Below are 24799 nucleotides of genomic sequence, written 5' to 3'. Positions count from 1 at the left end.
GCGGAGGACGTCGGAGGGACGGAGAGCCGAAGAGGTGTATCAACGAGCCCCAATATTATGCTGTTCCTGGAATCCGAGATCGTCAGGAAACCCCCCAGTTGGGACCTGCGTGTCAGCGATGAGCGACAGCGGTGTGAGGGTGGAGGTGTCGTGTGTGGCAGTTCGAATGGGGATCAACAATGGCTCCAACCTGGCCCCACGGTAGTCTATGTTACATAGTGGTCGGGCGCTTATTACTGACTCTTTGTGCCGTGTGACCCAGGAATCAGCAGTGGCGTGCCGGTGGTGAAAAGGTGGTCCGATCACTGGAGGCAGAGAGCACAGTGTGGAAAGTACATGCCGCAGTGGGTCGGGGTGGATCGGGAGTAGAGAGGGAGCAGTCCCCGGGCGGTGCCGTGTCTAAAGAGTTCAGGGGGGCCAATTCAGTCAGCCGCTACTCACCGCAGCTTGCTGAGGTGGCGGAATGTATGGTGGTTTTCGGTGCACCTGCCTCCCTCTCAGTCGCGGCTGTGGTGCCGCCCGGGCTGTAGTGTGATCCGGTCGGTGGTCTGCCCGGTCCGCTCAATCCCTCACCGTTGGTAGTATGCACGGCTCCGTCAGCTCCAGGGTTGCACCGCTATGCTTGTATCGCCGGTCGCGGAGCCAGCAGCCGGGAGAGACGCTGGGATCACTCAGTGGGCCGCCATCTTGTTTTTCCTCGGCCGTGCGTTTCTCTGACCACCGCGCTCGATTCCTTGCTGCCGGGGGGAGAGACCTCCGATTAATAAGGCACCATAGGGTGTTGTAGGGTTCCGACACCCCGTGGGGAAATTTGGGCCGCCAATATGTCCTGGGGATATCGGATGGGCTACATGACGCTGAAGAGCTTAGCTCTGCGCGGCCATCTCGATCGCCGGCTAAGCCACGCCTCCCAATGGATTGCATCCTTCCTTACCAGATGGACCAAGAGAATCCACCTACCACCTTTCACCTTGGAACCTAAGAGCACATCTGCGGCGTCCTTGGAGGCTCGTACCTCAGCCCTACAATGTCAATACCTACATGACCCCTTGGCTAACATCATCAGGAACCCATGGAATAGACATCATATCCTACGCCGACAACACCCAGCTCCTCCCCTCGCTATCAGAAGACCCCTTCACCACAATGTCCAACTTCCACAGGTGCATGACGAGCGTCACCGACTGGATGTAAGATGTCTACCAAACTTACAACACAGATAAAACGGATTTGCCCATCTTCGGGAACAACATATCCCCGTGGTGCGATGTCGGATGGCCTTCTGAACTAGACCCCTCACTTATTCCGACAGACCATGCCCGCAACCTTGGCATTATACTGGAAAGCAAGTTCACCATGAAAAACCAAATCAACTCAATCTTCTCCACCTGCTTCCTCACTCTTCTTACAGTTTGTAAGGTCGTCAAATGGCTCCATGTCAACACTAGATGAACTGTCACTCAAGCCCTAGTCACCAGTCACCTGGACTACGGCAATGCACCCTATGTAAGAAACACTTTGCACATCCCACACCTCCTTGAGCGAACCCGCATCACCCCCCCCCCCCCCCACATCCAGAAGCTCCAAAGGCTCCCAAATCAGAAGAGATGTCGATTCAAGATGCTGATCCACAGCTACAAAGTCCAACACAACCATGGACCAGTTCACCGCCGCCTGAACTTCCACCAACTCTCCAGACACGTAAGCTCCACCTCCTTCGTTCACACTAATGGCTGCTGCTCTGAGATGGCTGCAGGTAAGAGGGGGGAAGGATCGACCGACGCTTCCAAAATACACGCCGCCTGCCTGAGGTTAGGTCAATTTTCAATATTTTTGGGGGAATCTGTTGTATTCAAGTTTTTGTATGACATACATACATACTGTTGCTCTTTTGGGTGTGTGGCTAGCAATGGGTGGGTTAGTCTCATTGCTTCTACAAATGCACCTAGTCTTGTTTGTGCTCTGTGTTGCTCGTCCACTCTGCTTATTCTATCTAGGTATCCCTGCAGGGTTAGATTTCCTTAGACCTCTGGTGCTTTCAGTACCCATTCATCCATGGTTGTCAATCTTTTTGACTGTAGTCCTGGGGTAAAGCACCAGGAGGCCATCCAAAACTCTTCCCCATACTAGGTTCTTATGACCGCAGACCAGCAACCCTGGGGTTCCACCATTTTTCCAGTAGCTAGAATGGCAGGTATTTGTGGACTATGATGCACGTTCCCCAGGCGCCCATGCAAAGCCTGTCTGTGCGAGTACTGCATATTTCCCCAGCCTAGAAAGAGAGAGTGTTGTTCAGCAGATGGTTTTCTTATAATAGTATTAGGTCAGGAGTGTGGTGGGCTATGAATTGCCACACTACCACCCTCTTCACTTTATTTACCAACCCATTCATGTTCCAGGACATGATGGCCAGTGAGGTGTCTTTACCCCTACATGATGTCTGGGATGAGTGCATATAAGGGTCCAGTTATTTCTCATAACCCAGGTCCTTATAGCGAGGTATAGTGACTGTCTCCTTGATATGCCACCCCAAAGCCACCTAACTCGCCCTCCCTCCCTGTCACCTTGTGCAGCAAGTTTCCAGCTACCCTCCACTCTAACGCTCAAGATGCCTATCACTCCACCTTGAACATATTATACATCACCCAACAAAAGTTTGGAAGTTCTTGTCGAAGTATAGGGGAAGCCATCTACCTGCTGGCTCTTCAACGGCCATGTTGTAGGGCTGGAGCCCATGTCACCCCCATGTTATTCACCATTGGTGTCATGATGAGCCCTTTGTCCCCAGTTAATGATGATTGGACTAGTTCATCTGCTGTCACCTGGGTGATCACTGGTGCTGTTCCTTCCCGGAGCCTGTGATGCTGTCAGTGGACTCAGATGATCCCTTTCTGAGGGCAGTTAATTTACTGTCTGTTGCCCAGGGGCTACCCTTTTAGACTTCATGCACCACTCTGGCCCTCTCCTCGCTTGCCTAGTCTTTTGTGGGTGTCAATTTTTTTTCCCCAACTGGCCCAGCGGGATGGTTTATGGGGCTGCCATTCGGCCTTAGGTACCTTGTCACTGGACGTAGGCAGTGGATATCCCTGTGTTTCAAGCCATTCCAGGAACTCACCTGTCTCTCCCAGTACCGTAGACAGGAGCCATAGTTCTTCAATCAATTAATCAAGATTTGTACAGTGCGGCTGCATCACCCATTAGGGTCTTTAGGTGCTGGGGGACCAATCTCATGCTGCCTGTAGTCCTATTGATCGAACATCCAGGTTTTGAGGTTCCTCAAACAATGTGGCGCTTGGACCTTCAGCAATTTCTGGGACTACAATATTGTGCACATTGTTGCGTTTGCGTGTAGAGTGGCCCTGTGCATTGTCCAGGCACGTTGTTAGAGTCTGTACTTCCGCTTGCAGCTGCTGTAGTTTGGCTGCATTGTCATTGACCACCGGCACGGTCTGGGCCATTGATATCTCGATTTCTGTCACTGGCCCTTGCCTCGTTTTTGTGGTTGGTGCACAGTAGGCTGATGTCAAGCGTGACCATCTATATTTTGTGTTTTAGCGCTGCTCTGGTTTCCTTGATTGCCAACAGGATTCTTTCGGTGTGGGCTTCATGGTGCACTTCCCCTATAGGCTGTGTTGCTGCCTTAGGGTCTGCCCCATTTTTCCCTGCCTAGGACACCCCATTTTCGGCAACCCCACCCCCAAAGTATCCGGGCATTGGTGGCGGTTCTGGGTCTGGGACGGGGCCAGCTCTCACTCCCGGGGCTAAGGGTGTGGAGGCCATGGTTCAGTGACTGTCCTCCGATAGTGCCCACAGTGGGCTGCTTGTGCTGTATGGGGTGCAAATCTTGAGTCCCCCATTGCTCCCTCAACAAAGAGGAGGCAGTCTGTCAGTAGTTCCTTTGGGCTGTGGTGAGCTCACCTCTTGCTACCACTTGCTGTAGGGCTGCCATGATCTATGATGACTTTCTTGAGTCCCGCCGATTACTCCCTCTGTGGCCTCACCTGCGCCAGCCACCTAGCTGTGGGGTCCAGCTTCCCCCATCCTACACCTGGGGTGGGCTGGTTACCCGTCTTTTGATGTCCAGTGGGACTTTCTTCTTGAAGTTTGCTTCTGGATAACTGAGCCTCTGGGGCTTGCGACCGAGGAGCTCAACACCATACATCCACCACCATTGCTGTCCAGGCTAGGACCCTCCTCAATTTTCAATATCATTATCTTGTTTCTCAAAGCTATTGGAATAGTCAGCTGGTAGTATGTATCTGAGATGCAAGTGCATCAGAGGAGATATCCATTTCATTGGTTTGCTTCTCTAGAGGGCCATTTAGCCTTGATTCCAAAGGAGGCATGGGCTGAGCAGTATATGTGAGGTCTCTTATTAATGGCAGATGGCAAAGCTAAAAGTGAATGAATTAACCTCTGTTTGAAGGAGTTGGGAGGGTCTCAATGTCACTGGTTCGGATCATGTTGTGGTCTTCTCAACATTTGTCCTTCTGAAGGGGATTCTTTGAATACCATTGACTCTCACTCAATCTCAGAAGTGATGTTTTTGGTTAGATCTATCAATATACCACCCTGATAGCATTTCACCCTGCTTGACCTCTAAGGTTATACCAGCCTGGTTGGGACATCAAGGAAAATAATCCTGGAAAAGCGTGGGCTGAAGGCTTAACCGATTCCAGTGCCTCCCTTCTTTCTTCCTCTGAGAATTCTTGTTTGCCAGGTGTCTGTTGCTATTTCATTGTGCCCTGCATTAGCCTATGCATAGTGTGTTGTGGTGTGATGCCCAACCTAAGGGTATTAACTTTAAATTAAATGAATACACCACATATCCTAAAAGAAATACGTGCACTGTATGCTGAGGCCTCACCTGGTGCTTTGCCAGTGTGGTATAGGCGTTGACTTCTCCCTAGAATGGACTGGGTTAAAACTCAGTGTCCTTTATTAGACACTGTACTGTTTGTTCATCCGAGGTAACAAGTGCCTACCAAGTGACCAAAAGTGTTAGCGAGTTTCAAACGGATCTGATTCAGCCACCTGGCCAGAAGATGCTGTTCTACCTCATCGTGGTGTTCCTGCAGGATAGTATTTTTATGTGTTCTGATTCCTAGCTTAGCAAACTCTCTGGAGTTGGGAAGTCCTTTTCAGACATTTAAGGTCCAAAAATAAATGGCAATTTACCATTTTAGAAGGTCTACTAAGGGTGGTTTATCTTCACTAACTATGCACAAATGATATATCGCTATTTTTATTTACACTTGGAAAAAGGAATATTTGCAGATTACAGAGGATTCACTCCCACATTTATATACGTAACCATGCATACATATAAAATGCTGATAATTGTTATTAAGGAAATGCCAATATATACTTGCACATAAATAATTGAAGAAAGTAGGTAGCTGTTATCATTGTTATCACATGTATAATAACTTGATGTGATGATTCATGGAAAATGCATGCATAGTAAAGTTTAACTTTTTAAATCAAACTAACTTACTAAGTGATTGATTGATTGAAAAATTACTTTTATTTGATTTGATTTAAATCATAAAAGGTGGCAAATCCACCAATATGCATAAAATACACAAACAATTATGTCAATACATTAATTAACATGAATCTCATAACTCACCTGTCGGTCCACCTGCGGACTACCGCTCCCAGCAGCTCCGGAGAGGGCGTGACACTTCTCCCCGCGTCCGGAGGCGCCACAAGAGCACCGAGCGCCGAGCGCTCCTGGGGGGCATTTTCTCAGCCTGACGCCGCCGTGAGGGAAACGGCTCCAGGCAAACTCACCTGTCGGTCCACCTGCGGACTACCGCTCCCAGCAGCCCCGGAGAGGGCGTGACACTTCTCCCCGCGCCCGGAGGCGCCACAAGAGCACCGAGCGCCGAGCGCTCCTGGGGGGCATTTTCTCAGCCTGACGCCGCCGTGAGGGAAACGGCTCCAGGCAAACTCACCTGTCGGTCCACCTGCGGACTACCGCTCCCAGCAGCCCCGGAGAGGGCGTGACACTTCTCCCCGCGCCCGGAGGCGCCACAAGAGCACCGAGAGCCTCCCGCCCCGCGGGACGCGCGCGGGCGGCTCCGGGCTGAGCCCGGGCAGAGGGCGGGCCCTCTGTGGCCCTCAGAGGCCAGAGGAGGACGGGACGTGCTTCTCCCCTTGGCCTACAAGAAGGAGGAGGTAAAGCCACTGAATGACTATTCCACTGACTATTACTTCTGGCTAGAAACAGTTACTTAGACCCCTAAGGGAGTAGTCACACAATATATTTCTTTGGTTGAACCTATGCCTTAAGATACAAGACGGGCACGCTATTGACAATTCGGTATTAACGAACATATTGCACAGTCGTTATACCTATTTTTACTGCTCAGTTTAAATATATCCCTACTAGCATGGAACCCCCTTGTAAAACATCTAATACTGCGCCTAATCTCCCTTGGCTAGATGAATTAAACAGTATGTGTAATATTAAGTATATCTTTGTTACATCACCACATCCGGTAACAAATACTAGCCCGCTAGCCCGCAGTGTTAGTATACAGGGGCCTCTAACTACATCCATAAAAGCAAGTGCCCACAATACAACTCCCGTTAAGGTCACATCTTTTACAAGGAAACATGACGGGGTTGGAGAAAGTGGGTCCCAAATCAAAACACCAAAATTGCAGAATGCGTCCTCAGATATAAACCCGCCTATTATCACTGCTCTGTTAACTCCAGAGGTGGGCAAAAAACTAGACGATTCAGCAAGCTCTTCCCATTTGGCTCTACTGGCCACGATCGAACAAATGCTTAAAACCATTATCCATCCCCTGATCGAAAAAATAAATACTCTGGGGGATAGACTGACGGGGATTGAGGAAACTGTTAAACTCAATATAGCACAATCCTCCCACATTGTAACATCTAAGCGTTCACCTCATGCTGGCCTTTTTAATCCGCCCAAACAAACTAAGCAAAACACAGTTCCTCTAACACAAGTAACATTCCCTACTACTGTGTGCCCACCTGTCCCTAAGGCACCACCCATACCCATACCTGCCATAGACCGCAATACCGAGCCTAGACTAAAATGTATTAACAATCCTCGTATCAATCTTCCCCCAGAGGCCGCTCCATTTGTGTCCATCCTCTCGGGGGTTCCTCCACTGAAACATGGAAAACCTGAGAGAACCACCGACCTCCTAAACAAAGTTAAGTTTTGGCTATCGAAAAATAGACCCTTACCCCACAACTTTGATGGTAGGATAGTCAGTGTGAGGAGAGTGGGTTGGTTGGGTCCCCTACGAAAAGATATCTGTGGCGACCTGGTTCTAATTAGATTTAGGAGCAGACAAGTTGTTCCCTATCTCCAGTCCTGGCAGCCCCAAGAAGGTGATGGTCCTATAACAACTTGGGATCTACGTGATTTTTACCCAAGTGAATCTTACTTCCCCTTCTGGAAACAAACCGTCGATAACAACATTAAGCTGGGTTACAGATCTCGCTCCAGAAACCGTTATTGATTTTATTTTGTGTAAATCAGAATTGTGTAACAATGTATTATGATGTCTCCTTCTTTCTTCTTTTCCTTTTTTGAGAGAAATCGTTACTGATTTTATTTTTTTTCGTAGAATTATGCAATAATGTATTATGATGTTGCCTTTTTCTTTGATTATTTGGAAATGTATTGTGATTTATTGCTGGTATATTTTTAAATAATTGTATACTTTTATGATTTCCTTTGAGAAATCGAAATAAAGTTATTTGAACGAACGAACGATTCTTAGCAGAGATTCCGTCAGTAGCTAAAGAATGTCACCTTAACTAACTTAATCAACACAATCCTTGCTTATTTTCAACTATTGCTTGTATATTTTATCAAGGCACTGGCAGGTCCACAAGTCGCAATTAAATTACAGTTAGACATATGTTACATGTTGCTACATAACATCTAGAGAGCACAAAAGAGCGAGCGATCCCCAGAGACAGAGAGCCAAAGGTACTTCTGGCTCTGGTGGTGGTGGGCTTTATTGTCATATGTTGTGTGAAATACAGATGTCTGAGGGCCTGATTTTGGTTTGTGCTTTAAGCTAAGATGAGCTGTCTACTTGACATAATCATGCTTAATGAATGTCTTTTTGTTAGGTGCAAAGTTCTATATATCTTACCATCCTTGAGTAGCTTCCCCATTGAGGCAGAAACATCTTTTTCTATTGCTAGTCTTACAAAATTCTCCACAATGGATCCCACTGGTACCAAGTCCACCATACCACAGTCATTTTACACGCTGGGGATCCAAAATGTAAGAAATGCGGCACCCTTATTTGATCTTTCTTCGCTGGGCAGCTCCAGTTCTGTATCTCTCACACTCCTTCACTCCAACGCTGCCCACCTCAAATGGGACTTTTAAAAAGCCTGTAGTTACCTGTCTTCAGTTGTCACTTTCTCACTCAGAAGAGTTCAGAACGCCCTTACTATATCTCATCTGATCCTCAGGCTACTCTTAGTTTGCTGGCTTCCCTCATTTCTCTTCCACCTCATCTCTCTTCCTCTCCATGATGACATTAATGAAGGTCCCACAAGACAATGTTTCTCTGCCAGTGTATTCTGTTATTTGCCTTTCTCCGTGAGTTCACTTACATTTACTGATGTTTATTCTTGACCGTTTTCATCTTGGTTATCCATCACTCCGCGGAGACATCCACTCGCTCTCCATACTCATCTACCTTTCTACACTATGTAGCACACTGATGGCAGGCTCCCCACGCCTAGGGACAGGGGGTCCTTAGTGGCACCTTGGGCGGGAGTCGACTTCCAGGTCAAAGGTCGAGGATGGAAGAGGGTGTCGGCAGGAGTCCAGGAAGGTTGGAGGGGCGTCACCCAAGGTGCTTGCGACCCGCCTAGAACAAAGGAGATAAAAGGCTGGGGCCTCGAGGGGGAAGCCCGCTTGTCCAACATCTTGGTGGACCGCCTGGAAGGCTGCGGAGTGCGGGGAGTTGCGCTGAGCTTGCTGAAGTCTTTCCTCTCGGATAGGGTTCAGGTGGTGGCCCTGGGAGATTTTGAATCCACTCCTTTCACACTCCCAGGAGGGGTTCCCCAGGGCTCTTCCCTGAGCCCTACCCTCTTTAATATTTACATCTCCTCCCTCGCCCCGGTGATTCGGTCATTTGGCTTTGAACTTACATCTTACGCAGATGATACACAAATTGTGGTATCTCTGCTCCCGGGTCGAGAGGAGGGAATAGCAGCAAGATTTCAGGACTGCATGACCGCAGTAAGCTCATGGATGGCCAGGAATTGCCTTAAATTGAACTCTTCGAAGACGGAGGTTCTTCTCTTTGGCAATGAGACCAACTTATGGACCCCCAACTGGTGGCCGCAAGAAATGGGAGATCTTCCCATACCTGCCACGACAGTAAAAAATCTAGGGATACTCATTGACAAACAACTTACTTTTAAGACACAAGTCAATGCCCTCTCCTCCTCAGTCCACTGGATAATAAAAACAATAAGGAAAATTCTCCCCTTTCTCTCCATTAGCAGTAGGAAAACTGTCGTGACAGCATTAGTGCTGTCACGCCTCGACTACTGCAACAGTCTGTATTTACAAGCACAGCAAGGGATCCTGAATAAGCTACAGACGCTGCAAAATGCTGCTGTTCGCTTAATCACGGGTCTACCCAAGTTTGCCTCCGTTTCCGGGGAACTGAGGAAATTGCACTGGCTCCCAGTACGGAAACGTATGATGTTCAAAGCGTTGTGCATAGTGTTCAAGGCAGTGAATGGACTAGGTCCATCTTTCCTTCAACAACACTTCCAGCTGTACAAGCCAGGCCGACATTTAAGATCATCTAACAAATGGCTTGTCAAGACTGATCGCATTAGGAAAGTCCGATGGGGAGGCCGCAGTTTTATTTCCGGAGCAGCTGATATCTGGAATAAGATGCCCCTCCCCCTAAAACAAAGCACTGACCTAATGACATTTAGGAAGAACACTAAAACATGGCTTTTCAATCTATAGGGACTAACATCGCATGGAGAAAGTACATCATTTTAGCGCCAGGACACCTGCCCGGTAACAGTGCGCTCAATAAATGGTAAAAATAAATAAATAAATAAATTTGTCCCTTCACCGCGGTGTCCGGCGGATCGGAGGCGCAACGAAATGCCCACCCACCCCTTAGTTTACTGGTTGGAGGGAGGAGTGGCGGGGTCCCGGGCAAGAAAAATGGCAGGGACTCCGGATTGGCGGGGACGGTCTGATCCTGGAACAACAGGGCAGACAGTAGATGGGGCTCCGGGCTGGCGGGAGGAGGGGCTGACCTGCTGGTTGTCCTGGACTCTCCGTCCATACCCGAGATGCCGGTGCTTGCGGTGAGAAACTTTGTGGCCGCTTCTAGGGGATAGACGGCGGGTAGTTATCCCACAGAAGAGCTGTGAAGAATTGGTTGTGGCCTGCTGGCACAACCCACAAAGAATTGGTTGTGACCTGCTGGCACAACCCGCATCAAGTGTGGTGTCTGGAGAATCCGACTGTAAATACAATATATATCAATTGTTGACTGTATGGTATATTTCACAAGCCTATTGCCTTTATCAATGTGTGTGGATTTGAAATTTTTATAAAATGGTCGAGGGTTGACTGTTTATCAACCAAGTAAGGATTGTGTTTATCTGAAGTTAATAAAGACTACGCAGTGAAGACCACCTACTTGCCTGGTTTAGCTTTGTGGGGGGAAGTGTAACGAATGGGATATGGGGGTGCCATGGATGGGGCGAATCGCACGCGGTATGCCCACAATGTACATATGTTTCACCCGGTTCCATGTGTCTCATTCAAACGAATGTCTGACAAAATATCGATAACACAAATATCGATATACAAAAATATCGGAACAAAAATATCGAAGTCCAAAATATAGGAATCCTATCCCTAACAAGGTAAGTACAAATATATCGGAAAAAAAATATAGAATGACAAAAATATAGTTTTTTGTAAAATATCGTTTTTTTTTATTAAATAAAAATCTAATATTAACAAAATAATACTTATAAATGTAATAAACATATTTAAAAATGTACTATAATATTTAAAATTAATACATAATGTAATACAAATTAATATTAATAAATATATAATACATAATATATTTTTCATTAATATTAACTCTAAATTAATTATTATCATAACTTATAAAAAAATAAAAATATAATACATTACTAATACATTTATATACATAAAATAATCACATAAATAACAATTAATAACAACATAATACTAATAAAAAAGCTAAATACATTTTAGATAGTGTATGAGTAAAAATTACTATTCCCACTACAGAGAGTGCAACAGTAGGGAAAGTGTTGGATAGCGTAGGGGTAACAATTACTATTCCAACTCCAGAGAGTGCAACAGTAGGGAAAGTGTTGGATAGCGTAGGGGTAACAATTACTATTCCCACTCCAGAGAGTGCAACAGTAGGGAAAGTGTTGGATAGCGTAGGGGTAACAATTATTATTCCCACTCCAGAGAGTGCAACAGTAGGGAAAGTGTTGGATAGCGTAGTGGTAACAATTACTATTCCAACTCCAGAGAGTGCAACAGTAGGGAAAGTGTTGGATAGCGTAGGGGTAACAATTACTATTCCAACTCCAGAGAGTGCAACAGTAGGGAAAGTGTTGGATAGCGTAGGATTAAAAATTACTATTCCAACTCCAGAGAGTGCAACAGTAGGGAAAGTGTTGGATAGCGTAGGGGTAACAATTACTATTCCAACTCCAGAGAGTGCAACAGTAGGGAAAGTGTTGCATAGCGTAGGGGTAACAAATACTATTCCAACTCCAGAGAGTGCAACAGTAGGGAAAGTGTTGGATCGCGTAGGGGTAACAATTACTATTCCAACTCCAGAGAGTGCAACAGTAGGGAGAGTGTTGGATAGCGTAGGGGTAACAATTACTATTCCAACTCCAGAGAGTGCAACAGTAGGGAAAGTGTTGGATAGCGTAGGGGTAACAATTACTATTCCAACTCCAGAGAGTGCAACAGTAGGGAAAGTGTTGGATAGCGTAGGATTAAAAATTACAATCCCAACTCCAGAGAGTGCAACAGTAGGGAAAGTGTTGGATAGCGTAGGGGTAACAATTACTATTCCAACTCCAGAGAGTGCAACAGTAGGGAAAGTGTTGGATAGCGTAGGGGTAACAAATACTATTCCAACTCCAGAGAGTGCAACAGTAGGGAAAGTGTCGGATCGCGTAGGGGTAACAATTACTATTCCAACTCCAGAGAGTGCAACAGTAGGGAAAGTGTTGGATAGCGTAGGGGTAAAAATTACTATTCCCACTCCAGAGAGTGCAACAGTAGGGAAAGTGTTGGATAGCGTAGGGGTTGAAATAACATACTTATAAAAAATAATTCATTGTTACTTAATTACATTAAAATTAGTTCCCACCATATTCCCCTATAAACACACAACCCGCAACAGAACACATTTATCAATTAATGAATTATTTAAAATTAATTACCAATTAATTATAATTATTTACCAATTAATAACAATTAATGTATGCTTCCTACTAATTAATAATTAATTCTACATAATTAAATTACTTCCCACCCTATTCCCCTATAAACCCATAACCCGCTACAGAACATATTTATCAATTAATTAAAATTAATTAAAAAGAATTCTCAATTAATTAATTAATAATTCCTACTAATTAATATTTAATTTAACATAATTAAATTACTTCCCACCCTATTCCCCTATAAACCCATAACCCGCTACAGAACATATTTATCAATTAATCAATTAATTAATATTAATTACAAATAATTCTCAATTAATTAATTAATAATTCCTACTAATTAATAATTAATTTAACATAATTAAATTACTTCCCACCCTATTCCCCTATAAACCCATAACCCGCTACAGAACATATTTATCAATTATTCAATTAATTATAATTATTTAAAAATTATTCTCAATTAATTAATTTATAATTCCTACTAATTAATAATTAATTTAACATAATTAAATTACTTCCCACCCTATTTCCCTATAAACCCACAGCCCGCTACAGTACTAAAAGACAATATTTAATTAAATTACATTAAAAATATATTATTAAACATAATAAATACAATATAATATACACAAAATTTATTTAAAAATCGATATTAGTAACATCGAAATTATTTACTTCGATATTACTGACATCGATATTTAAAACTTCGATATTACTAATATCGATATTAAGAGTGTCGATATTACTTACCTTCTATATTATGTCCCTTCGATATTTAAAATTCGATATAATTGTATATCGAAATTTAAAACTCAATATTTTGTCTGTGTACCATTCAAACAGCACTCATTGTTTCTAATTTGGCTTAGTTTGCCAGAATAAAGTTACTTTCCTAGTTTGACACCTATTTGCCATTATATTGAGGTTTTGGGGCAGACTATAATTGTCTGCTCTATGCTACACCAGTATTTGGGCGATCACGTGGCATACATTGTCCAGAACATTCATTTTACAAAGACCTCTGTAGTATCAGCGACTTACTACAAGGTGTGAATTGCTACACGTCTGCCCATAGCAGAAATAACAAATCCTCACCCCAAATAATTTTCAACTCAGTAGTGATTGTGCCACAAACATGTGATTTCCTTATGCTACTTGACTTGTGGCTCCAGTGTTACACTGTGCTACTTTGAATTTGCCGTATAACTGGTGGCTTATTTGGTGATATGAAACTATTGTTTAACTTCCAGATTTCAAGGACACGGTGCAGTGCTTTTCCTGTGTTGGATGCTTAGGTAATTGGGAGGAAGATGATGATCCGTGGAAAGAGCATGCAAAGTGGTTTCCAGAGTAAGTAAACCCACCAAAAGTAGACTTCATCCCTGAAGACGCAAGATGAAGCAATTCAAAGGATCACATTAATTGAAATTTGTTGAGTGGGGCAGCAAATCAAGCTTTATGGAATACTGCATATAGATACCAGCGCTCACCTTCCGCTGACCGTCACAATGGACAGTTGTCTAGGGTGGGAGGAGTGACAGCATGGGAAAAATGAGAAATTTAACTAATGAAGACAAACGCTAAAAAAGAGTACTAATCTGATCACCTCCTTATTTAACAACTTGGACCGCCACATATGTACCATCCCTTAAACCATGCACGTGGCCAAACACGACAAAGTACTTGTCACCAGAATACTGACTGACCAGACACTGCAGGTGTAGGCAGTGGTTTTACTTTAAGAAGGTATCACAATAAAGAGGCCCCAATCCCACGGGAACAGCTCAAGGTAGTATAACACTGCCAAGGACCAAACGGTGAGGAAAAGCTCCCAACTGACAAAGGATAGGACAAACATAGCCAGCACTCGTGCAAGCATGAGCGGACACTCACCCACATGCAGAAACACATACACTCTCACACATACTGAGACACTAATGTAATTGTTAGTTTGCATTCCAATTCCACCTTTATAGTCTCAGCTATCTACGAAGGATCACAGTAAATATATCTAAACTAAAACAGTTGAAAAAAGATGCACTTTAAAGAACTTAGAAAGTGTGCAAGCATTACAAGGACTGGTTCTCACAGTGCACTTTTCTTAACATAGATAGGGTTTATCTGGTTCCAATGCAAACTACTTTACTGCAGGAACGAAAAGTGTTCTTATAGCGTGGGCCACACACACAAACACACAGACTTGCACACACACGCACAAACATACACACAATCACATGCACGCTCACACACACGCACACACTTTCATTTACGAGCAGCATTCCTGACCTTTTGATGGTCAGATCATTGACATGGCTTCGGTGTGATTTCTTGATGCTGCTAGCTCTCTCGAAAAGGGATGATGGATATATTTGTAGCAAGGGGGATTGCAATGAAGACGCAAATAGAGACAAGCCATTGTTGAGTAAGCTTCTGTCAAAACACAAAGGCAGCCCTACTCAACAAGTACCAGGCCATAATGTATTTTTGTGAAACAATTGTTCTTATTAGTGAAACTCTTAATTATAAAATAACACAAGGTAACAATGACTGTATACAACCGCGCTATTCAAAACATGATTACAGAGAAAGAAAGAGTAATTAAAGCAAGTTAAGGAATAAAATATTTTTTTAAATAACATTTCATATATATGATGTGCATAGTGTCCCACGTGCAAAACACGGAACCAAATAGAACAATAATCTAAAATACATACATATAACAGAAAAAGCAACATAAAAATGTGTTCCAAAGAACAAGCAACCATGTGAGTATCTGTATGTCACAGGAATTATAATAAATCTGTGCCCTTATATCAGTTAAGGGAATTCCAAAGTTTGTTAGTTTGTGTTATATAAGTGTCAACGATGTTTCGATCCAGTTGAGCATGTTGGGTCTCATCAGGACCAACAGAATTAGGCAACACCTAAAAATAAAAAGGGAAAAGAAAACCACAATGACTACGCTGTGAAATCTAAGGGTTGAGTGTCAAACTAATAACTGCCACTATACCGTAGTGTTCTCCTTCAGGATTCAAAATGGATGTAAACCGAACACCCCCCAAAGTGCTATAGAAGGAGAAAAACGGATTACTCGTGGGTTCCCAGAGCGGGAAACTTCAAAGAAGCGAATGAGTGGGAGAATTAAAGTTAGGTGCTGATGGCGTAAAGGCTGCACTCAGTAAATTAAATAAGGAACCTGCACCAACCCCCGAAAAGAAAACAACATGCACAGACATTGTAAATTGTAGTTTTGTATGCGGTCATGGGTGTGCAGGAATATTTGCTGCATCAGGAGCCTCGAGGGTACGAGGCCTGGCATCATAGGGAACAAGGAAGGAGCCTGAATCAATGTAGAAGCGGGAGACAAATGTCAAATCTGCATTAGGCAGCAGCGGGCGTCAACCGCGCATCTCCGTCACTGTCAAAGGAAGCCGCGGAGCCGAGTTCATCTCTAAGACAATGACGGAGATGGTCCCAGTAGTGCAGCGAGCTGAAGCCGCACCTGCTACTGTAACCATGGAGACAGGCACCCCAAGCGCTCAATTTTGTAAACAGTTCATGGTGGTGCGTGCCGTGATAGACGAACACCTGAGCCATAAAACCCGGTGTGCCAACAAATGCTGATAATGGGTAGTGTAACAGGGTTAGGCTATGATGATACAGGGTTAGTTAGTCTACGATAATAAAACATATAAAACAACGAAGCTGCAAGGACCAATTGAACTTGTCTAAGAGAGCGTCTGAGCAACAGAAAAACAGTGTCACCTGCTGCTGCTAATCACAACTTGAGGGTGCGATATGTAAGAAGTCGATAATAGGAGAGAGCAATGCTGTAAGACAATAAATAAAGCGAGAAGGCATCATTATGAAATGGGTGCAAACACAATTCAAAGGTGACAATCAGTGTAGATACAGGTAGCAGCAGGCAGGCTATCTAAATAAGCCAGGGCAAACTAGATTGTCCACAGGCAAGTTCAGACTCAAAGCCCTCAGGGATGCCTAGACACAGTGCAGAACAGTTGATAGAGCGCGGGTCTACCTGCTCAATTACCATACTCACCTGGGCCCATAATCATACACACTTTGAACAGGTAACCCCTTACTAATCAGGATATTATTCACTTTACTCTTAGGACTTAACCTGTACACCTTGACTTACCAATCCTTATCACCGGTACCTAGAGTCCTAAGGGATCAAAGGGAGTTAGCATAATAGGTAGAAATATAACATTTCCTGTATAAAATAACAACAGACTCAGTAAAAGTTTAAACACTTTATCTATGTAAAATCTGAATTGTCAGAGTCCATACATTTGCGATTAAAAGCCTTTTCAATTAGGAAGATAATGATCAAAGCAAGGATAGGCAGAGATTTTATGAGACTTTCTTTAAGCATTAAAACATAGGAAGGGTCGAAAGGGAAAACAGTACATTGACATACCCACACAGATTTATATTTACCTAGAATGGTGTGAAGACCAACCCTGGCCACGGGCTTGGATAAAGAAACAGGACTCCCGATAGTTCAGGTGCCAATAGAACAGGACAGGTGCAGACCAGAAACCAAGATATGTGCGGACCAATATGGATCAGGACAGGATATATGCAGGTCAGTACAGATACACTCAGCTAAGTGCAATGCCAGCGTCACACCCCTCTCTGCGGCTAACAGTCGGACCCCGATTGGGTTATCGATTCTTCTCCCGAACCCCGATTGGGTTATTGATTCTTCTCCCCGAACCCCGATTGGGTTATCGATTCTTCTGACAGAATGCTTCACCAGCACCTCTGCTCTCGATTCTTCTGACAGAGTGCTCCGCCAGCACCTCTGCTCTCGATCGCCTATTGAGTGCGTTGGGTCAGTGACAGGTCAGCTATTCGGACAAGTCAGACAACTATCTAACTAAGCCTACCTTAGTTATACCATTTTCCAGGGCAATGTACCGCCCCCCCTGTGTTGCAAATTCATGTATTCTCTCATTTTGATTGGTCAAAAGGCAAGGAGAGGTCATCACACCATAACAGTATGAGATCATTTAATTCAATAATGCAAATTATCATTAACACCCATACATTATTTTCCCATGCACTTTTATTCCACCCGGAAATGGATGTTTCAATAATAAATACAGAGTATCGAATTTGTTCAAGTTTGCTTCCTTTCGAGAGGTCATGGGGTGAGGTTCCCATACACTTCGCAGACAAGACTGTCACTGGCATCCGTTCAATAACATGACTTGAGGACTCTTGAGCTCTTCTGCGCAGACGCAGCCTTTTCAATATGGAGTACAGCAATGTTACATCAGGCCCAAATACGAGCTAGCAGCAAAGTCATCTCTACACTATTCCCATTATTTTATTTCAACTATAGTATTAATAGTTAAGCAGAACGAACATGGTTTAGTTAAAGCAGCAGCAGATGCATTAGTATGTAATCACATGATGCAGCCATCTTTAATACTAGTGCGCAGCTGCAAAGATTCCCTCCAAAGCAGAAAGGACGTCACACCACGTGAGTGTGTCAGACGCATGCGCAGTGAATTTCCCGCGTTGGCTGCGGCCATATTCAGTCACTCGGGTTAATGTTAGTAAAAGCACATAGGCGAGCTTCCCCTTGATACTAAAAATGTCATGTGGTTCAATTATTAGTATGACAAACATGTTGATTAATACATTATAGGTTATTTCGAGAGGATTGAATCCGAGCAAGTCTCTTTACGTATGACACCTTTGTCCATCACAGTCAGCTGCTTAATTCAGGTACCTAAGAACGCCACTCCACCACATTCCCAAACAGCACAGTTGTATACAGTCATTGTTGCCTTGTGTTATTTAATAATTACATGTATCACCAATAGGAATCATTGTTTCACAAAAATAATCGTTCAGAAAGAAGCACCCAGGATGCTGTCCGTGACAACTCTTTATTGTCATTATTTTGCCAGAAAGTTTGGAGTCCTCCACGGTTAGCATCCATTCATATTCATGACATGAGTGAAAAAGCCAGGCAACAGCATGGTGCAATTTTATTTCGCAATAGGGGGTTGGAGGAGGGGGGTGGCGGACCAGGGCACAAAGGGCATCTGATCAATGAAAGTAAGTAAAACTGTAATCATGAAATAAGGTACACTATCAATGAAGGATGTGAGGGCTTTAGAATCAGGGTGGAGAGCTACCTGATGGTATGCTGAGGAAAGGTCTAGGACGCTGAAGTATTTGGCACCTTGTATTACACTAAGCATCTCGTTGGGAAGAGGGTGTCTATCCACCCAAATGTTGGAGTTAAGTTCCCTAAGAACCACATATAGGTGCATACCTTTCCTCCTTCCTTAGATGCATCCACTATGGGAGCTAACCACTCTGAGCTCTCAATCCTCTCAATCCCAACACAGGTTTCTAATCTATCTAATTCTCCTCTGAAAGGGTCTCTTATAAGTAAGGGGATATCTAGATTTGTGGACAGTTGGTTTAGGTTGTTTCTTTAACTTGATCTTTTGTAAGAAACCCTTCAGCAGACCCAACTTGTCTGAAAATACTTCTGGAAATTCTTCACAAACTTCTTTCCCTATTCTAGATCTCTCAACCAAATACACTGGTTCTGAAGCATTGGGATCTCATTTTATCCCTAAGTCTTTTTGGTGTTTCCACCCTAATAAATTTGACCCATTTTTTGTAATGTAGACTTTCCCCACTGTAGCCCTGTCTTTGAAGTTGATCCACATAACGAGCATGCCCTCCAGGGGTATAGGATCGTGGTTTTGACCACCTGGATTGACATCAGAGGGCAGCATCTCATAGTCCTTGCTTCCTGAGTTAGCCTTGAATGTAGCTTCATTGATAAGGGTATAGGAGGAACATGAGTCTGCAAATACCATATACGGTACATCACCAATGAGAATTTTGCATTTAGGGTAGTTACTGTTAGATAATTCCTTAGGGTCTGCTACTTTGAATATTATGTCTTCATTAGAAACTGTGTCACTGTGAACCATGTGAGTGACAATTCTTTCAGGCACCAGCTGGCAACTGAGGCACACCAACATTCTAAGGTGAGCTTCACTCTAACATTCTAAGGTAGGGATGTGCCAAGGGAGAGGGGAAAGGAGGGGTGAGGCAGGCAAGGGGAACAGTGGGTTACAAGGGAGGCAGGGAAGATACCAACTATACCATTCGTAGTAAAACATGTGGAGTGACAGTTATAGATTACAACAATCTTAAATAAGCAAAAAGGCAACCTGAAAGTGATGAGAGGGAAGCATTCCATAAAAAGGTCAATCAAGAATCCCTTAGTACTTACGTTTAGGGCACAACAGTGTACAACCCATACCACTGTTGTAGAGAATGCCATGGACTAGAAGAGTACTCAGAGGATTGTGGAGCAGTGAAAGGATGAAGTGCTGATGGAGATGAGGTAAGAGTTTATTATAATATTTGATGATAAACATACTTACATGCAGCTAGTGGACTATACTCAGCTCTTGTGTTTATAGTAAGCAGTACAGTTGTGCTGGGGGGCCAAGTGACTGCAATAATGGACCACAAGGCTTGACTCTAAATGTTGACATCTAACAGCCATGGGCTTGTTAATGCACCAGTAAATTTAGTGGCTCATTAATTCAGTCCCAAGTTCTCTCTAATGATTTTGCGTGATTACCGTTGTTTGATTTACGGGCTCAGGACTGATTGGGTTTATAATTTCCTTTGGGTGGCTTTCAAATTTAGATAAATAGATTTTCCTGAAATATGTCTGAGTGTGCAGAAATTTTCAAAAAATTTACCTTTGGAACACATAGATGAATTATTCTGTTTTTTCAGGTGCACATTTCTTCAAACTGAGAAATCCAAAGATGAGATTGCACAGTATATTGGGAGCTACAGTGGATTTGCGGGAGTGACGGTATGAAGTCATTCATAGAATTAATTTGGAACCTAAGATAAAGTTTCTGATTAACTACTTTGGTTTGCCAGAAAATATGCATGGAAAGTTGGAATGAGGTTGATCATGTAATTTGTTGAAGGAGTTTCTTAGGAGCTGGGTGGTGATGGGAAAATATGAAGCTGCCATGTTCCCCCATCCCTCATGTCGACTGCCTCATTTAGATGTCTGCCATCAGAAAGACCCCTTAACGTCGGCGAACATGGCACTGTGAAGCCTATATAGTGCGGCCCTTCATTTGAGCTGTCAGCCTTTTGTTCCTCTACGAATGTCTTGTAATCATCAGAGAGGGAGTGAGAAGTCGTTGTAATTCATTTGGCTTCTGGCCATGTAATGTATAATTAATGGAGAATGAATCACTTGTCCTGTGTGTTACCAGGGTCGGTGATCTTGTCCGTCTAAAAAAACTTTCATTCACGGATTAACCTTGGTTGCGGTATATCTTGGTTCTCCGCAAGGATATGGTTATGAGAAAAGCATCATCATCGGGTTTTAGTTATGCTTTCCTCCACCTGGAGGAGGACCAACTGGTATTGACAGTAGTGATTAGGGGAAGTAAGTTGTGAGGTGCAGTGAGATTAAAATTACCTTCATCGGACGACCCAGTGTTTATTTGTCGTAGATGGGGCAAGGTTAAATTTTCGTGGTGGTGCGATGTTAGAAAAGTTACTGTTCTAACGCACCTGTGGTTCTAGCGATCGTGGCACGGTAGAAGGCGCCAGAACAAGTTGTTCCTGAGGCTCACAGGGTGAGTTAAGCCGCACGTCCCTCGCAGGAGACCCAGCCATTGTAAAGTTGTAGACAATTAAACTTCTGCTACTTAAATAATGTCAAAATATGTTCACTTAAGAAGAAGGGTATGTGAATCACCTGCCCTCAACGCTCAATCTCACACCCGTGGGCTTCACCTGGTCTTGAAGAAAGCCCATAGACCCCATAGGGCAAAGTAGGGCTGAAATATGTCGACCTCCTGAACCACGATCGAAGAACCACAGGTGCGTTAGAACTGTAACTTTTCTAACATCAATACCAGTTGGTCCTCCTCCAGGTGGAGGAAAGCATTACAAAAACCAGATTGTGATGTTTTTCAAGTAACGATATCCTTGCGGGAAACCAAGATATACCGCAACCAAGGTTAATCCGTGATTGAAGGTTTTTTTAGATGGACAAGAACCCCGACCCTGGTAATACACAGGACAAGTGATTCATTCTCCATTGATTATACCCTCTACAAATGTCTGCACAGCTTGGTGCTACAGGACAGGAAAAACAATCATTGTTCCTCGCACACTGGGAGAAAACTCCTGGCATCTCAGTGGCATTACTTTTTTTCACCAAGAACAGATCCCTACTTTGTCTTCTAAATACAAAAAATTGCCATCCGGAAGGCCATGCCACCGTGCCATGGCGTGCTGGGCCAGCTGACATGCTATCTTCATCATGACTCCCTACCTGACACTTATGGAATGATAACACCATCTATCTAAGTCAAGGGTCTCAGTCAAGATATCACCCTATCCTCCTTTAGGAGTCCAGGTGCCAGGTGTCTTATTATCTAATAGTAGGCTCTATTACGGACTAATCCGTTTCTTCTCCCTTAGCTCCCCCTCCTAAAGCATCCAATGATCCCTCTACACGTTTACCAGACCCAGTCCATTTCACCAGGGACTGTTGCTGGTGTTGTACAGTGTGCGAACAAGAGAGCAGCAAGAACAAAAGTGTGTGTGAATGAGAGGAGTGAACTGTGTCATGAGTGGACGCTAGAGGTGTTGATTGTGATTGCTGGTGGTGTAAAAAGGGAGTTTAAGGTTAGAGTGTGCAAAAAACAATAACGTACAATGCATTAAAACCTACCTGCATAATGAATGTGGGTAAAGGTGCAGTGCCAGTCAACACGTTGTACCTAAGGTACTATGACTGCTGACAGGGCCTACTTTGCTTTTCCCAACATATGTCAAATAGAACTGTGAGGATAATAGGGTTCTGTAAAGATGACAATCTCTGCTTGTCACCCTGGCCAAGCCATATTTTCCTGTGCTGATCACCTCACCTTATCCTTGTATAGATAGATCTCTACTGCGATTGTTGTATATTATATAATTTATTGTGCAGAGGACACAGCTTGCCTTGGAGCAAATACGCTGCTTCGTTATGGGTACATTTCTTGACTCTTACTGGGTACCCCTTGAGTTCCTCAGAACTGTTGAGGCAATCCTGCACATGTTCTTTCATCTCCTTAGTGTGGTTTTTAGGTCGAGCTATTTATAGCTCTGAACTATTGTAGGGGAAACAACACTCTTGAACAAGCGGATTCCTCCCAATGCATGTTGTCTACTGAAGCGTGACGATTCGCCTGGGGCGCGCTTGGCCTCACTCACACCCCATATGCTCTTTCCCTCCCACTCGCTTGCTCCTATGCTCCCCCGCCCCCCCACCCGACTTGAAAGGAAGCCTCGCACACCAACATTTGTCCCTCACACCACCAGACATCAAAGGCTACTGCTCCCCCGCCCACCCCCCCCACAGCAAATATTCAAAAAATATATATGTGTTTAGATCGCACAACGTACTGTTTCTTTTAACATTGTATGTTTTTATTATCTTATAGCGCGGCACATCCGTAATAGCGCCAGCGCATCTTCTTTTTAAAATGCGATTTAATTTAACAAATATATATATATTTATGTTTGCAATGCGGGACGCCTTAAGCATAGGGTCCCGCATCTTGCTTTTGTTAGGCTTTTATTCTGTGCACACACTACGATCCCGGTCTTTTCAGGGTAGCCAACGCTGCCTCACAACCCCCTCCATGCCGATTCCACAACAATAGGATGTGAGGCACTGGGTGGAGTGCAAGTGCGTGTTGCTCCAAGCAACCCTCACCCGCGGATGCTTTTCACCAGTTAAACAATTTCAGCTCGTGGGTATGGGTGGGTAGGTGGGGGCTCTCAGCCCACTGTAATCACACAGTTAAGACAGAGGCTGTCTCCCATCGCTGTGCCGCTCTTTCCACCAACACTCAACCTCGCCATTCAATGCTACGAACCTTCTTTTTTGGGCAGTTTATTAATAATGCTAGATAATGGATACCGCGACTTGCTTTACCTGCCAGATGCTTGAGCCACCCAGTGTCCATTGTGTGCAAGATATCTTGCCAACTTGGATTAATACAGTAAGACACTATCTTTCAGACTGCTTGACTGTATGTCAAATACCCTGTGGGGTTTTCCACCATTGCTTGTTTTGTTATCGGCCGCTCAAACACACTCCTATGGACACCGACTGCAGGGACAGCGGCACGTTGGAGGAGCAGTCCCTCACTATTTGCTAGGTAAGCTCTGTCTCTCACGGGTCCCTCTAGCATTAATAACATGTTGTAGTGATTAGATCGAATGAATCCCCTTGCTTTTTTGCAGACGGTTGCCAGCACAAGGCGTAGCAAATCCTTGAGGATTGCTTCATATGGGTCACATAAATCGGTAAGCAGACAATGAAATTGTGTTGGGAATTCTGCTTATTATTAACATGGTTGCGCACAACATTTGGACAGTTAATGTAGCTCGTATTAATTGGGAGCTGCAGACTTAGACACACATTGAGTTATGCTTCAAAGTGCTTGTTTGCTCACAGAGTCACGCTTGATCTCACTCATGGCACGAATATGGTATTTGGCAACACTTTTTTAATCACTCTGAGCACGCACTATAGTTTACCTTGACTTGATGTAATTTCACGTTCTTCATGGGCAGCTGCTCAGTGCTAAACAATGCTGACAGTGCTTGGCAAAGTCGTGCTGTCTGAACAAACATATTTTTAGCTACGTTAACCTGTGACCTTGGCAGTATCGTAGCACCCAAATATTCAAAAGAACTTATGTATAGTGAATGGCATGCTGGTCTACCCAATAACTTGTAATAGGTGATTTTAATGAGCGCCCCTCTCTTGGGTCAAGTGCCCATATGCTAAGCCATCCCAGTAAAACAATCGGCACAACGTTTTAGAGCAATGTATATGTACATCAGATGGTATGTGTGCTGTCCAACACCCCTTTAGTGATCTTTCACCTCATCATTCTGCATCTCCACGCCAACCCTTCTTTCACCCCTCTTCTCTCCTTTCTCTTTCCTACCCTCTATCTATCCTCCTTATTACCTTCCCACAGCATTACTCAACCCCACAGTATCACTGAAGGCCACAGCATCACTCAGCACCACTGAATGCCACAGCATCATTCAGCACCACTGAACTCCACAGCATCACTCAGCACCACTGAAGGCCACAGCATCACTCAGCACCACTGAAGGCCACAGCATCACTCAGCACCACTGAAGGCCACAGCACCAC

At 44.2% G+C, this 24799-nt stretch overlaps 1 protein-coding gene across 1 annotated transcript in view; it reads left to right on the top strand.

Moving 5' to 3' along the window:
• The window catches only part of LOC144818170 (baculoviral IAP repeat-containing protein 1-like), a 699834-nt gene that overhangs the window by 27772 nt on the left and 647263 nt on the right, over positions 1–24799 (top strand). The window contains exons 2-3 of the mRNA XM_078675292.1: positions 13770–13869; positions 20335–20416. Coding sequence (XP_078531418.1) covers positions 13770–13869; positions 20335–20416 — 182 coding nt within the window. The remainder of the gene's footprint in view (positions 1–13769; positions 13870–20334; positions 20417–24799) is intronic.

Source organism: Lissotriton helveticus, chromosome 2_1, assembly GCF_964261635.1.
Source record: "Lissotriton helveticus chromosome 2_1, aLisHel1.1, whole genome shotgun sequence".
NCBI lineage: Eukaryota > Metazoa > Chordata > Amphibia > Caudata > Salamandridae > Lissotriton > Lissotriton helveticus.
Note: the sequence above shows the minus strand (reverse complement) of the source record. Positions and strands in the feature narration are given on the sequence as shown.